This window comes from Fundulus heteroclitus, chromosome 18 (assembly GCF_011125445.2).
Source record: "Fundulus heteroclitus isolate FHET01 chromosome 18, MU-UCD_Fhet_4.1, whole genome shotgun sequence".
Lineage (NCBI taxonomy): Eukaryota > Metazoa > Chordata > Actinopteri > Cyprinodontiformes > Fundulidae > Fundulus > Fundulus heteroclitus.
Window position 1 is genome coordinate 10,900,782 of NC_046378.1, and position 15,514 is coordinate 10,916,295.

At 42.0% G+C, this 15,514-nt stretch overlaps 1 protein-coding gene and 1 long non-coding RNA gene across 6 annotated transcripts in view; one reads left to right on the forward strand and one right to left on the reverse strand.

The window, feature by feature from the left end:
* On the reverse strand, positions 1–439 carry LOC105915889. The gene is made up of 2 exons (XR_002426894.2): positions 314–439; positions 1–206 (listed from the first exon to the last, which is right to left on the reverse strand). It is a non-coding gene; the product is annotated as an uncharacterized LOC105915889 (long non-coding RNA).
* LOC105915888 (clathrin heavy chain 1) overlaps positions 202–15,514 on the forward strand; it is a 27,805-nt gene continuing 12,492 nt past the window's right edge. For 3 of the 5 annotated variants that reach the window (XM_036149606.1, XM_012850147.3, XM_012850149.3), the window contains exons 1-15: positions 202–476; positions 3,644–3,851; positions 4,244–4,246; positions 7,975–8,243; positions 8,356–8,517; positions 8,702–8,815; positions 8,976–9,149; positions 10,709–10,906; positions 11,080–11,280; positions 11,622–11,774; positions 11,853–11,975; positions 12,141–12,278; positions 13,961–14,125; positions 14,229–14,409; positions 14,513–14,676. In XM_036149606.1, coding sequence (XP_036005499.1) covers positions 435–476; positions 3,644–3,851; positions 4,244–4,246; positions 7,975–8,243; positions 8,356–8,517; positions 8,702–8,815; positions 8,976–9,149; positions 10,709–10,906; positions 11,080–11,280; positions 11,622–11,774; positions 11,853–11,975; positions 12,141–12,278; positions 13,961–14,125; positions 14,229–14,409; positions 14,513–14,676 — 2,295 coding nt within the window. In that variant the 5' untranslated portion in view covers positions 202–434. The remainder of the gene's footprint in view (positions 477–3,643; positions 3,852–4,243; positions 4,247–7,974; positions 8,244–8,355; positions 8,518–8,701; positions 8,816–8,975; positions 9,150–10,708; positions 10,907–11,079; positions 11,281–11,621; positions 11,775–11,852; positions 11,976–12,140; positions 12,279–13,960; positions 14,126–14,228; positions 14,410–14,512; positions 14,677–15,514) is intronic. The other 2 variants (XM_036149607.1, XM_012850148.3) reach the window with 1 other exon arrangement.

Below are 15,514 nucleotides of genomic sequence, written 5' to 3' on the forward strand. Positions count from 1 at the left end.
TACCACAACAGAGGTTTATTGAGTAAAAGACGGCCAGGAATAAAACTAGTTAAATTTTCTAAAGCAGAGCCTGCTCATTCAGGGAAGAGCCAGTGTCCTTCCAGAGCTCCCTGGATGCTTCCGGAGAGGGAACGCACTGAGCCGTTTCCGCCGCCATTGCGGATTTCAGAGAGAAGATCAGCCGTAGCCGCCGTTATCCATCGATGCTGTGCAGAAAGCATACAGAAAAGGAAGACAAATTTAACATTTTCACGAGTATTAGATTTCGGAAAGGCAACTAAAACCTCGTCATCTTGCATTTTCCCCCCCTCACCGTGCCGCCGTTTTCACTGACTGGCTCCGACCTACACTCAGTGAAGAGGTCGTAGCTAGCGCGGTGCTAACTGCCTAGCTAGCTAGGATTTCAGGACTCCGGAGAAGCTCAAGAAACCACCATGGCTCAGATCCTACCTATCCGCTTCCAGGAGCACCTGCAGGTATGCGAAAATGGCGTTTCATTTAAAAAAGGCAACAACAAACCGCGTTTAACTGTCTGTTTCTTTGCATAACAGTATGCTAAGCCAAGCTAACGTCAATACCCCCAGCAAATGAATGACCTCCCCTCCCCCGTTTAGCCAACAGCACTCTTCAATCATCCCCCTTGTGCTTTTGAGCTCAAATTAAACTGTCTCTCTGTACCAGAAACGTGTATCTATGCCACTCTTTTCTTTATTCACACAGATATTCGTGTGTTTTTTACGTAATGGTTGCCGTACGCGTGGCTTAATTAAGTTGAGCCGTTATAGCTTTTGCATCAGCGTGTAAACCGTTAGAGCTAACGGGTCGTGCGGTGCAAGAGATGTCGGGCGGTGATTTTAATGGCAGAGACGCTGGGAACGTTTGAGCGGAGCGCTCGGATGCCGTCACACGGTGCGGTCAAGAAAAAGCTGTGGCGACACAGCGGGATGTACTTGGCCAGCCGGGCCGTCGGACGTGGAGGAAGCGGGGTGTTAAAGCTCGATCAGCTGCAGTTTGACAGGAACCTGGTGCCGCGCGACGTCACAGTCGGAGCGTCGTGTCACGACAAGCCGTTTTGCCTCGCGCGTTTGATTCATCTGACGTCCCCGAGTACATGCAACCCATGGCCTCAATCCGTCGCCTGAGGTGAAGCAGCTACTCCCATCAACGGGGCATCCGACTCTTTCTCTCCCCCCCCCCCCGGCCATTGAGGTGCTCCAAAGCCCCGGGGATGAGGCTGCAGTAACGTTCAATCACTCCCCGGCTCCTGGCGCTGCTTTGTTATCGGATCTGCATAGGAACCCTTCCACCGAGCGTGGCTTTTCATTAGTTTTGTTCTATCGCCACAGATCTGAGTATATTTTGGTTTTTTCCAGACACCCCATTCTTGTCCTCATTTGTAGGAGCACTACATATTTCTCTATCTATGGAACATGATGTTCTCTAGTTGTTGACTTTGCGCTTTATCATCTTCTCTATGGCATCAGAACATTAGTTACACCTATGTGTGTTTAGAATGGTTTTCAGACTTCCACGTCCAAAGTACAAATCCGATTTCTATATTTCAATTAATTTTAATTAATTTGCTTACCACGTTAAAGAATTGATCAAAGCATATTTTGATTTAAAAAAAATATATAAATTCCTAGGAGTTTTTGGCTTGTGATGCTAAGCTGCTGTAAACTTTTGACAGTAAAGCTTGATGAGCACAACGTTAAGAGTACCGTAAATGTTGTCTGGCTTTCTTGCCAAAGCAACAGTAAATAAGCATGACTAGATGAACAGAACATCAAACAATTAAGTTTTATTTTTATCCTAAATAAAAAAAAAAATATTTTCAGAGTGACCGCTTAAAATGTACCCATCCTTTAAGCTAAAGCAGTGTGTAATGTTTGGTTTGTGCATACAATTTAAAGAGCTCAGTAGAAAAATACGACCACCTTATTGCTGTTTATTGTTTGTATAAAGCCCTTATAAAGCTCAAAGTAGTTTTCTTAAAAAAAAGAAAATACAAGTAGCATATCATGTTACATGTGAAATGAATGCTTGTAGGGAAAAAAAGCGAAATTCACCCTACATTTCATTAATATTAGTATAATCGGTAGTAAGTGATTGTATTTTTGCCAGTTCCTTCTTAAACAAGGTTAGGGATTGTTTATTTATTACATGCTGACCGATATTCATGTGTCCAGATTTGGAAAATCCCTGGCATAGGATTCAGTTTACGTAATTGGTCACTTTTGATCGGCTCTGACCAGCGATCGGAAGATGAAATGCTGGAAAGAGGGGGGGGGGGGCAAACTGCAGCTTTTTTCCCTGCTTTTTTGGCGGTTTCCTCAATAAACTTGATTCAGTTAAGTGCGTGACCTCAACAGCTCATCAACAAGTTGTGCACCAGCCTGCCAGTCACTGAGCGATTTGAGTCGGCTTCGTGGTAGCAGGTAAACACTTTGCCTTGAGGGCCGGCGTTGGGGAAACCCCGCTTTAATGCACTCTGTTCTGAGTTTAGTCCAAATCAGATAAAAGGAGCATCCGCTTCGGTGAATAAATAGGCCAATCTGGTAATCGCAGATGAACCCGTCAGGCTTTTCCCGCCGACACGATTTCCTGCTTTCTTTGAGGCAAATTCAGAATTTGACCGACTCTGATATTATATTTCTAAGGACCTTTAACCTGTGGAATAAATAAAGCTTGCATGTTCCCTCATGTGTGGTAGCTTGCAATCCTACGAGAAGGGATACAATTAGAAGGTCGTCACAATTTATGCGTCAAAACAGATGTTCTTAACCTTTTTGTGTTTTTTATTTTGCTCAAAAACATGTTCAGATAGTGAGAATTAGTTTTTAATAAATTTATTGATTTGAGGTAACCTGATCATTTGGTGTTTGATCTGCTGATTTATGCCTTAATGTTTGCATCTCAATTTTGTTGTTTTTGGATCCTAAACAATTCGTTCCAACAAGGAACCAGCATACTTTTGTATTTCTTGGGGCAGTGTCTGTTAAAGTTAATTCTTATATGGATAGTTACATAAAGCAGCGTGCACCTGTTAAAGTTCTTCAAAAGAAAATGGGAACACATAAATCTGACCTTTTAGTCAAAAAAACACACTATTCTGTGTTGGCCAGTAAAATCCTGAGAGGTGTAGCACCGACATAATCAGAAACCTCCAGGGCTCTAAAGGATTTTTGATCTTATTTCCATGCCAAACATGTCTAGACCTTTCATAGTTAGCCATCATTTTGAATGACAACTTTTAAAATAATTTATTTGAAATTATTTTATACAAGTTGTTTTATTTATCTGTATTTCCAGCTTTTATGTAACCAGGAAAGGCCTAATCGAGATTAAAAAATTAAATAAAAACAAATCTCTTTTGCGAGATCATCCTGACCATTGAAAAAGGAAAAAAGCTGCTTCATAATACTCAAGGTTGCTCCGTTGGATTGTTTCTTTTAGACGCTCGTACCGAATAAAACCCACTAACAGTGAGGATAGTTGGCCAAAATAATTACTTTCAGTACATATAGTAGTTCTTTTCGCACTTTTTCTGTCTGTCGTGATGTAAATATGAAGTTTCCGCCGTACGGGCGTTTCCACTCCGGACAGTGCAGGCTCTGCCGCTAAAACCCTGTTTCTGTGACAGCTCCAGAACCTGGGGATCAACCCAGCCAACATTGGCTTCAGCACTCTGACCATGGAGTCTGACAAGTTCATCTGCGTCAGGGAGAAAGTGGGCGAGCAGGCCCAGGTGGTCATCATCGACATGGCCGACCCCAACAACCCCATCCGCCGCCCCATCTCTGCTGACAGCGCCATCATGAACCCCGCCAGCAAAGTTATTGCCCTTAAAGGTAAGGAGGAGCTGGGATGCATTTAGCTGGGGAGGGGGGTAACGAAATAAGGTTAACGGTTAAAATTTGGCCGCTCAATTCTCTTCTCTTTAAGTCACGGGATCATTTGTGTAAACTTACTTTGTGTTGTCAGTTATGTAGCTTTCACGTTCGGCTTTTTCATTTTGATGTTCATAAGTAGGTCATTTCCATCTTTGTTTGTCAACAACTACCGCAGTTCAGCGTGTTACGAATAATCCAAATAATTAAAAAAAAAACAGTAATAATGTGACGTACTGTTAGGAAACGTAGCAGTAGAAACAGTGAAATGTCATGCTGTCATAAATGCTTTGTCTGTTTTTTGCTTGTTTTTGCTCTTTTTTTCATTTCTTACTGCTCTCTTATGTTTGCAGACGGTGAGTTGAATTTTACATATCCTGAGTTGTCAAAGTGTTCCTGTGTGCACTGTCTTAAAATGTTTGCACATTGCTTATTGTGATTTAATCCAGTGCTTGAGATAAAAAAAAAATAGATAACAAAAAAAAAACCTGCAGAAGCAAAGCATAACAAAATGACCGTAGCTTTAAAGATGCCATTTTCTTTTTTTTTTGTAATGTGTGTTTGTACATTTGATATAATGTACATATATATTCTACATCCTTTTTTTCCACAACATACTGTACGGCCTATTTTTAAAAAAAATATATTTACTTGGGTACAGTATGTAAATATACTTTTTAGGGTTTATTTAAAGCTTTTAAAGATTGCTAAAATATTTTTGGCTGCATGTAATTTTGAGTTAATTTATTGGATGTATGATAGAAGTCTTTGAGTAGTTGCATCCGGGCTGGTGTTGAAAATGTTGACGCTGCTTTCACACATAGGGAAACTCGAAGTAAGTACCCCTGCAGTTTCCTGCATCCCCGACGAACAGCAAAAACAAACCTATCCCGTCAGTCGCCGCCAACAGATGCTTGTTTTTAAAAATATGTAAAACCATCCCAAGTAAAAAATATGTGGATAAGTTACAAGCAAAGCCTTTGATCATTGCGGTAGGAAAATGTTCTGGATGATGGCGTTTGAGCCCGACTTAACTGAGTTGCCTCTGGCCTCACTAGTAATTTCTTCAAGAGAAAAATCATATCAGGTCAGATTCCCTGACCCCCGTACGACTGTCCAGGGGGAAAAAAAGGCTTTGGGGTTAAGCTTTGGGTTAATATTTAAATGGCTCAAAAATACTTTGACATTAAACAACAGACACAGGTGTAACTTATTGTCTTTTATTGTTACATCTATAAAACTCGGCATTATAGTGTATGGATGCCCTGAACAGGATTTTTTTTTTATTTATTTTTTTACATAAGCGATCTGTCCAGTACTACTTTAAAAAATTTAACTATTATAAATTCAGGACCCCTCCCCACTATATTCCACCAGCGTTACATGGCCTACACCAGTATCGGGATCTTGGTACCACCTAACTCACTCAGTAACCATGTTTGGGGCACTATAGTCTCACTGGTTCTTCCTATCAGCAAGAAAGATTATTTTTCCCTAGAATTTCTGCAGTTCAGCCTGAATTAGGAATGGGTGATACGAACATACATTATTATCACAATATTTTGTGCTATTTATTGTGAATTAAAGATTCTTTGTCCTCTTCTCTTTAGATTGTAGGATTCTGAGTTAATGCGCGTGCTTCTATCCAGAGCTCCAGAAACACAAATACGGCGCTTAAAATTATTAAATTGGCTGCTATTGATTGATGCTCTCTTCATCAGTCAAAAAATAGTAAAAGTTTTGGGATTTTTAGAGTTTACCTTTTCCACGATGAGTCTCAATTCTTATACCATTTTTTTTTTCACAACAGTGACAAATGACACAATAACTGGCTGTTTGTAGCCTAAATATGTCGCTCCAACACAGGGTGAAGAAAGCTACTATAATGCTATTAGCGTCTAAGGATAGCTGACAAATAAAACTCCAGTATTTACCACACCCAGATGTAAAGTTTATTCTCTTTTTAACTCAACAGTTTAATAAAAGAAATTATAAAAGTTGTTCTGCTGCTTCACAGCAACACTTTGCTTTGAACGCTGCTAAATTCATTGACTGGTCTCCGTCAGACACACGGACCTTTGTCCTGGCAGCGCTACGGACGGAAAAGGTCAGACGGCGCAAGCAAGATTCATTAGAGCAACTAAATAAGGTGCATAGCCTGTAATAAATCTTCGCAGGCTGCGAACACAAAAGTTAGCCCCGACCTTTCAAAAAAATGCCGTCGTGTTTTGCGTCAGCACTGCTCACTGGTAGCTGGGCTGAAGTTTCAGGTTGGCTTTAAATTTTAAGAGGTTTGCAAAACTTCCACTCAATACACACAGCTGCACCAAAAATATCTAGGAAATATCACTATAGTGTCAGTCATCGTGTATTATTTTCTAGCTAAACGCATTTAAGAGCGCATCTCCTCCACTGAGATTAAACTGGAGGAAATCAAAGATGGGTTTGAGTGCATCTGTCCAGCATCCTCCTCATCATCACATTTGTTTGTCTTTGTGCTTTTTTTGCCCCTCAATCTGCATTCACACCCAGCCTAAATTAACCAAATCTTAGTTTTAAAGTTCAGTTTTAAAGGAGCAATAAGTAATATCCACCCCTCCTCCAGACACACACACACACCTAGAGAGCGTCGTACAGGTTGTCAAGTCAAGTCATACAAGGACGTTGCACCGCTAAATTCAAGATTACGAATGAAAACAATTCAACCAAAGGAAGTTGTAATTGTTGAATAAACAGCTTGCCACTGACAACAGCCGATATGCCGTTTCCTCAACAGGCCGTTGCTGCTGTGAAACGCGGCCAAATACGCGTCCCACTGAGTTTCTACTTACAGAGGATAGGTCTATGATGTGGTATTCTGTTCTAGTTCTGGTCCACTTCTCTTACTGGCTACCATGTTTGCAGGCTGCTGCTCTTTTGGCAAAATAATATACCAAATATTGCCGTCTGTTTTGGGAACTCTGATATGATTGGCTCAGAAAACCAGGAAGCAAACACTAGCTAAACTCTGAACCGAAGTAGGTCCAAACCGTACCTCTAGGTTTGAAAGGAGTCTTGACTAAGACTTCTCACCCGGGATTGTCCATTCCGGGTGAGAAATGAGAATAATTTAGGTTAATTTACAGTACATTTGTTACTTATTGCTCCTTTAAATGCTTTGGAATCCACAACAACACGCCCAAAGCTTCATTCTTCTGGGAGACGATGGAAGTTGATGATTTGACACTGTTTAAGTCTTCAATTTGACCGTCAATGGCCACCATGCTCATTCTTGGAGAAAGCAATTTTTATTTTTATTTTTACTTTTTCTGGGATTCCATGACAAGACCAGAAAGACAAAATTACACCTAACCAATGTGTCCACCATTGAATAATATATTAAAAAAAAAATGATGCAGTTGCATGACCATGTGAAACGGATGATTTTCACAGACAAACAGTTTAAAAGATAAGCAAACATTTTCAGCATTTAGTCAATCTTTTACGAGACCAAAACTTTCTAAAAGCTTATAATAGTCTTAAAAACAAGTTTTAGTACTTGCTGAGATGAATGCAAGTACAGCTGCAACAAAAGGATCCACCTGGTTCGGCCGTTGCAACAGGAGCTCCATATTTTCAGCTGTCGTGTCTTACGACACAGCAAAATCAGAAAGAAAGCAAACCCGGGGCTGCATTCAGGAGCACTACCTCATTTTTAGCGGAGGTGTTCAGATATCTTCAGTGTGGCAAGAACAAATGCATTTCACATTTAAAGCTTGTGGCGTCCAACGTGATTGAATGCAGATCCATGTTAATGGTTGCCCTTGTTTTAGCCTTTTTGTTTTGAAGGCTGATTCTGCCTTTTTTTTTTTTTTTTTTTTTTGATGGCCCATTTTCCTAAGTCAAATCCCCGATTACCAGCATTTATCCTGCAGCTGGAGTAGGTATGCCTCCATGGTAGGTCTAACCCAAAAGTTTGCTTTGGCTTGAGTGTTGTAGTACGTCTTTAATCGTGATTTGAAGTAAGCATTTTAAAGGGTGAAAGGGGGATCGTGGCCTCGGCTTCTGCCGCTGCACGCTAACCCCGGCTTCCTGACGTTTTCAGCCGCCAAGACCCTGCAGATCTTTAACATTGAGATGAAAAGCAAGATGAAGGCTCACACCATGACGGACGACGTGACGTTCTGGAAGTGGATCTCCCTCAACACCGTCGCCCTGGTCACAGACAACGCCGTGTACCACTGGAGCATGGAGGGCGACTCTCAACCGATCAAAGTCTTCGACCGTCACTCCAGCCTGGCAGGCTGCCAGATCATCAACTACCGCACTGACGCCAAACAGAAGTGGCTGCTCCTCATCGGGATCTCAGCACAGGTAAATTCACTCCTGCCGCGTCTAAAAGAAAAAAAGATCTCAGAATGCCACAGTGGGTTTCACAGCTCTTGTTCCTGAAGCCTAAAATGTTTGCTTTTCCTTTCTGCTTCAGCAAAACCGTGTGGTCGGGGCCATGCAGTTGTACTCTGTGGATAGGAAGGTCTCTCAGCCCATTGAGGGTCACGCTGCTGGCTTTGCACAATTTAAGATGGAGGGCAACACTGAAGAATCCACCCTGTTTTGCTTTGCTGTGCGGGGACAAGCGGGAGGAAAGGTAAGATTTAACTCTGCGAGGCAAAGCCTCTGTCTGGCTCACAGCCGCATAGATAAGGAGACTCCAGCCGCCTTCATCCAGATTCCAGTTTGAAATGTACTTTATTGAAATCCTGAAGCTTAACACAAACCAACGTTGGCTGACTTTCTTATTTTGCCTTCATTTTATTTATTTTTTCTTCTAGCTTCATATTATCGAAGTCGGAACCCCGCCGAGCGGAAACCAACCATTTCCCAAAAAAGCCGTGGATGTTTTCTTTCCTCCAGAAGCCCAGAATGACTTCCCCGTCGCTATGCAGGTACAGCTCATCCATGTGTCGCCACCCATCTGAATGCAGCTTTATCCAGTCTATTCATAAAGCACAGCGTCTGACTTCCGCGTGGCCTTTCACATTTACAGTTCAGGGGTGTATTTCTGACCCTTTTTTTTTTTTTTTCCCCTCTTGTCTCCACGTCTAGATCAGTTCCAAGCAGGATGTAGTCTTTCTCATCACAAAGTACGGCTACATCCACCTGTATGACCTGGAGACCGGAACCTGCATCTACATGAACCGGATCAGCGGGGAGACCATTTTTGTCACAGCGCCACATGAACCCACAGCTGGTATCATCGGAGTCAACAGGAAAGGACAGGTACGTTTGAGCCGATCAAACCGACGTGTTTATGTTGCATTATGTGGGTTTAATAAGGCAGGACCTGAGATCGAACGTTAAACCAAACTCCACAGCTAGAATGTTAATGAAGACCCAACGGTGAAATTCACGGACATCTTCCTGAATCTTCAAATCGCGCTTTTACAAAGCGGTTCATTTCTAGACCAGCCCTTCTCCTCTGGCTTGATATGCATGCATGAGCTGCATTATTTAATGTGTGACTTGCTGCTGCTGCTGACATTTGCTGGTGAGTCACTTTCCCCGTGGTATGTCAGCTCACAGTCCCTATCTGCTCGGGTTCTTGGGTGTGACCTTGATTGAGGAAATCTACTTGAAAACGTCCCGCTGCCGCAGCATTTTTTTTTTTGGTTTCGGGGGCAGCATGTGACCGCCACAGCAGGGAGGCTAAGCCTGGCTAGCCGGGCTGCACAGCCTAATCCTGTTAGTTGTCTTGGCTCTCACCTGCACACGCCGCCCAGCGTGTTGCACGCAGAAATTCTGACACTGCACATAAAAACAAGAGGATATTCCTACCTGCAGCGTGTGCTCAGGTTTTACTGAGATGTTGGATTTTTACATTCTTTTTCAAAACAAAAGGTGTGGTTTAGGAAATTGACTTAAATAGTGTTCATAAACATGCATTGATTTACGATTCACTCTATTTTTTTAATGTCAATAAATTAGGGCTGTCAAACAATGAAAAATTTTAATTGTGATTAATCACATAATGTCAACAGTTAACTCAAGATTAATTACATATTTTACCTTTTTATTTCTGAAAGTGTAAAAGCCTATTTGGGCATTTTAATATGCAATTTTGTAATAAATGACACTAGTACAAAACATGGTTGTACGAAAAATATTTTTATTTTTCAAACACTTTTCAGAATTGGAAACTTCTTCAGAGCCAATCTCTGCTCAAAGTAGTTATCTGCACCACGTAATCTACTTTCAGCAGTTATCACCGGTTATTGCAACCGTAAACTGCAAAAAACTGTTACTCTACCGCACACTTAGCATTCTTGGAACTACGGAAACCGTTGAGGGTAAAAGAAACACAGTCCGGAGAGCGCTGCATGGGAAAAAAACCATAAAGAACGATGTGTGTGTGTTTTGACACGCGATTAATGCACGAAAAACAAAAAAGTCGGCCTTACTGTATAACAAAGTTAACGTGTTAATAACGCGTTAAAACTGACAGCCCTAAAATAAATACAAAACTCATAACACACCTTCAAGTTACACATGCGTTCTTTTATATCTACAAACATCAATGTAACACTAAACTTGATCCTTAAAAAAACGTAACAAATGCAGACCTAAATGTGAAAATCAGTCCTGATGATAACCTGTTGGAGGCAGGGACCATGTTTTACCTTCCAGGAAGACAACAAAACATATAGTTAGAGATATAATGAATTCAGTCAATGCATGTTGATTTGTTAGAATGGCCTAGTCAAAGTCTAGACCTAAATCCTAGCGGAAATCTCTGATTGTTTTATGAGACAGCGGTGTAAATGATGTATTTTTTTCCTCAGGTTCTGTCAGTGTGCGTGGAGGAGGAGAACATCATCCCCTACATTACCAACGTCCTCCAAAACCCAGACTTGGCTCTACGCATGGCTGTACGCAACAACCTTGCTGGTGCTGAGGAACTATTCGCTCGCAAGTTTAACACCCTGTTTGCTGCAGGAAATTACTCAGAAGCAGCCAAGGTGGCGGCCAACGCCCCTAAGGTACAGCTTGCATACCAGTACGCTCCCAACAACCCGTCACAACAGCTCAGCTCGTTACGGCTCCATTTGTCGATCTTTGTAGGCTTAAGTGGCTCCGCCACGATAATGCCGAAATGGTTTTTATTCATTTTCACTATTTCAAAATGTGGATTCTTGTCCACTTTCTGCTTCAGGGCATCCTGCGGACGCCGGACACCATTCGCAGGTTCCAAAGTGTCCCAGCACAACCGGGCCAGACGTCTCCTTTGCTCCAGTACTTTGGCATCCTGCTGGACCAAGGCCAGCTGAACAAGTTTGAGTCGCTGGAGCTGTGCAGGCCCGTTCTTCAGCAGGGCCGCAAGCAGCTACTGGAAAAATGGCTAAAGGAGGACAAGGTAAACAAACCAAAAAATGGAGCTCATTTATTTTCCTTCCTAACAGTCAAACCGTCCTCTAAACCTCTTGAAAAAAGTCACTTTCCTTTTTCCTTCACTATAAGTTTTGTAAGTAGATGCGTCTGCCACCATCAGCTAAGGTCTTTTTTTTGGAATGTTAATTAAACTTTGGGAACCAAACTGCTGCTTTTGTCGTCCAAGTGTGATCAATTTAATGTTCATATTTTAGAAACATTTATAAACGTATTAGCTAAATAAGACTTAATATAATAATGACGGAGCTGGATTTGGGTGATCTGACTGTATTTGTTGGCCTTTCATGGCTCCGTGTTTGTTTCCAGCTGGAATGCTCCGAGGAGCTTGGAGACCTGGTGAAGTCTGTTGATCCCACGCTCGCCCTCAGTGTGTATCTCAGAGCGAACGTGCCCAACAAAGTCATTCAGTGCTTCGCAGAGACCGGCCAGTTTCAGAAGATTGTTCTTTATGCCAAGAAGGTGAGTGATGGCTGACTGTTGCATACCTAAAAAAAAAAACGTTTTATTAGTCGATTAAACCATCCGTTGGTTCTGTAGGTGGGCTACACACCAGACTGGATCTTCTTGCTGAGGAACGTTATGCGGATCAGTCCAGAACAAGGTCTCCAGTTCTCCCAGATGCTGGTCCAGGACGAGGAACCTCTTGCTGATATTACACAGGTAAAGCAGGTGTTGCACGGCGTGAAGGTCTGAGATTAAAGGATGGATACGGGAACTCGGAAACTGCCTGGTTTAAAAAAACAGTTATGTGGGAATCAATTATTGTTAACTAAAAACAACAATTTAAGAACATGATGAAACCTGTGACCTATTGTATTTCTCCAGATTGTTGACGTGTTCATGGAGTACAACCTGATCCAGCAGTGCACGTCGTTCTTACTAGATGCTCTGAAAAACAACAGGCCCATGGAAGGACCCCTGCAGACGCGTTTGCTGGAGATGAACCTGGTCCACGCGCCGCAGGTAGATGTCCAGAGAGTCGATCCGCTGACTGTGGTTTTACTAACAAGGACAAGCAGTGACTGGGTGGTCTAACCTCAGAACCAAAGCCATTTATAGATCCAATCCTCACAGATACTGTGACTACAGCTATGTTTACATGTACAAAATTTCACTATCGGATTAAAATGTATTCAGATTAATCGGATTGTGCCGTTTATATGGGCACACGATCAATTAATCAAATCATAATGTGCCTGTATATGCACCTGGCTTTATTCAGACTAGAACCACAGAAGTTATCAAACCACAGAAGAAGAACTTTGCTACAAAAATAGCAAACAAAGCAATATTATAAGAGTTTGTTTGTCCCCTGAGCGACCAGGCTGGATTTATGCGAGGTTCTAATTACGGTTGAAACATTACTAAGTAAGTAACAATTTTGAGCTCTTTTATTTATTTATTTTTTTGAGCAGAAAGGTTGTACCGGAAGCCCCAACAGTTTACCTTCCCGATGTATTTCCGCCACTCAACAACGTGGAAATACGTCACATTTATGTCGGGCCACATGTGCACTTGGGTCAGTTTGCCACATTCTGAATAACTTGAGCCTGACAAGCGTTTATTTGCACGTTGATCGGATTATCAGTCGGCATAAACCATCCCTCTCATTCAGATTACAATTTCATTCCGATTGATCTTAATATTCCGATTGGTTTGTTCAAATGATGCTTTTTTTATTCCGATCGTCCCTTTATTCCGATTACTTTTGTCCATGTAAATGTAGCTAATGAGTCGTGCCATTTAATTCTGATTGGACAGTGTTTTTTATTATTAATTGAAGTCACTATATTATTTAGACCAGGGGTGTCAAACATACGGCCCGCGGGCCGGATCCGGCTATATGCATATCATTATCTTTATCTTTTTTCTTTTTTTTTTCCCCAGTGTCCTGTCTGGCAATGTGGCAATAATAATTGTTGTCTTAATGCCAAAAAGAGCTCATCAGATTTGACTTTCACAAGTGGAGCAGTATAGTGCTCCGCTTGATTTATGAATGTGAATAGTTTTATTATGATTCATGTGGGGAATATCTCAAATGATATGGACACTACAATGGGAAAGTAGGAGAGGAAAGGAAGAACAAGAAGAAAAAAAACAAAAGGTGAAAGAAAGAGGAGATAAAAGGATGAGAATGATAAAACAATTATTTAAAAAAACATGTACTTTGTTTAATTGAAAATATGCAGTTCCTGTATTGTCCACGAGGGGCGCTGTGTTTTAATTAGCAGATTAAGCTTCAGGTGTTTAAAAATGTAAATCATTTTTTAATTTTTATCTGTTTGATGTATTTTGTCATGTAGGTTAAGTTCCAAAAAATGTGAATAAATGTTTTTCAACATTGTACAATCACTGTGATCAGTTCTTATGCATAATGCACAAGTAAATGTTTAACTGAGTAAAAGTATTGTTGAAATTGCGCATACTTTTCTTAAAAACGCTGAGGTTATTCATAATATATTGTGTAAAAGTGAAATTAATTTAATATAAAAATCAACAACAAGTCCACATTTATTAGTTCTATTTAATCTTGCAATGAGTTAACTCGTGTGGCCCTCATGAGATCAGATAAAGCTGTATGCGGCCCCTAAACCAAAATTAGTTTGACACCCCTGATTTAGACATTTATTTCTCATGTCTCGCAGGTTGCAGACGCCATCCTCGGCAACCAGATGTTCACCCACTACGACCGCGCCCATGTTGCACAGCTGTGTGAGAAGGCCGGCCTCCTGCAGAGGGCGCTGGAACATTATACGGACCTGTACGACATAAAGCGAGCCGTGGTGCACACGCACCTTCTCAACCCAGAGGTATCGCTCCGAGAGAAACTCTTAAAACGACCGCGGTATAATCCACCGGGCGGAGAGGAGGGGTGATCGTAGCTGCCGCATGTTTTTCTGTCGATGTTTGCAGTGGTTGGTGAATTTCTTCGGCTCCCTCTCGGTAGAGGACTCCCTGGAGTGTCTGAGGGCCATGCTGTCGGCCAACATCCGCCAGAACCTGCAGATCTGCGTGCAGGTCGCTTCCAAGTACCACGAGCAGCTGACAACCCAGTCCCTCACCGAGCTCTTTGAGTCCTTCAAGAGCTTTGAAGGTATGAACTAGACTTTGGCTGCAGCTGGCGGGAAACATGAAACTCTATGAAGTAGTTTCACGTTTTCAAACTCTTTGCTCTCTTTCTTTGTGTCCTCTTTCAGGATTATTCTACTTCTTGGGTTCTATCGTGAACTTTAGTCAGGATCCAGAGGTCCACTTCAAATATATCCAAGCTGCCTGCAAAACAGGCCAGATTAAAGAGGTGGAGCGAATCTCTAGAGAAAGTAACTGCTACGACCCGGAACGTGTGAAGAACTTCCTGAAGGTGAGAAATAGACGGAGCAGAACCTTTACTTTACCTTTTCTGCCCTTATTTTATGTATTTAAAGTGTAACCCACCTCCATGTAAGGGTATAACCAGAAAAATGCCTCCAAAGTGGGGGCTTCCAGGAGACACGCAGCTTAGCATGGGGGTTAAGCGGAAAGTGACACGCTGAAACATGAAGGGTGACCGGGGTGACATCCGGTGGCTCAGTTCAAGGCGTTGACTCAACGCCCCCCCGAAGCCATCGCTGTCTGGGCGCGTCTGACTGAGATGCTTTTATACCTGAATGCGGAGCTTTGCTCAAGAAAGCATGTACCATTTGAACTAGAGATGCACGATATATCGCCATTAACATCGGTGCTGGCCATTTTTTTTAAAGATGTCGGTATCGGTCCGATAAGTTAAACTGGGCCAATATTAACAACCAATGTTTATTTCTATCTAGTTGCCCTGTCAGTCTGTGTTTAAAGGGGGTGGTCATGTGTTTTTTGTTCGATCGTGTGACAGTAATGCATCGCAGCCAGGACTGTGGGGTTTTTAAATGAAGCAGAGATGCCATGTCAGCAGTGTGCTTGTTTTTCACGCCGTTAGCGTAGTTGTCAGACTTACACGCTAGCTGATTCTTTTTAATGCGAGTTATAGTCTAGTCGGCGCAAAGCTGTACAAAGAGACCGTCACAGAAACGTAAATGTGTGTGTGTTCATATCGGTTATTGGACATTATAGCACTATTAATATCAATATGGGCCCAAATTCTCGTATCGGTGCATCCCTAGTTTGAACCAGTAGAAAAACTGAACTGCAGTAGCCACCGTTTAACCATTAGAGGGCAGCACTCA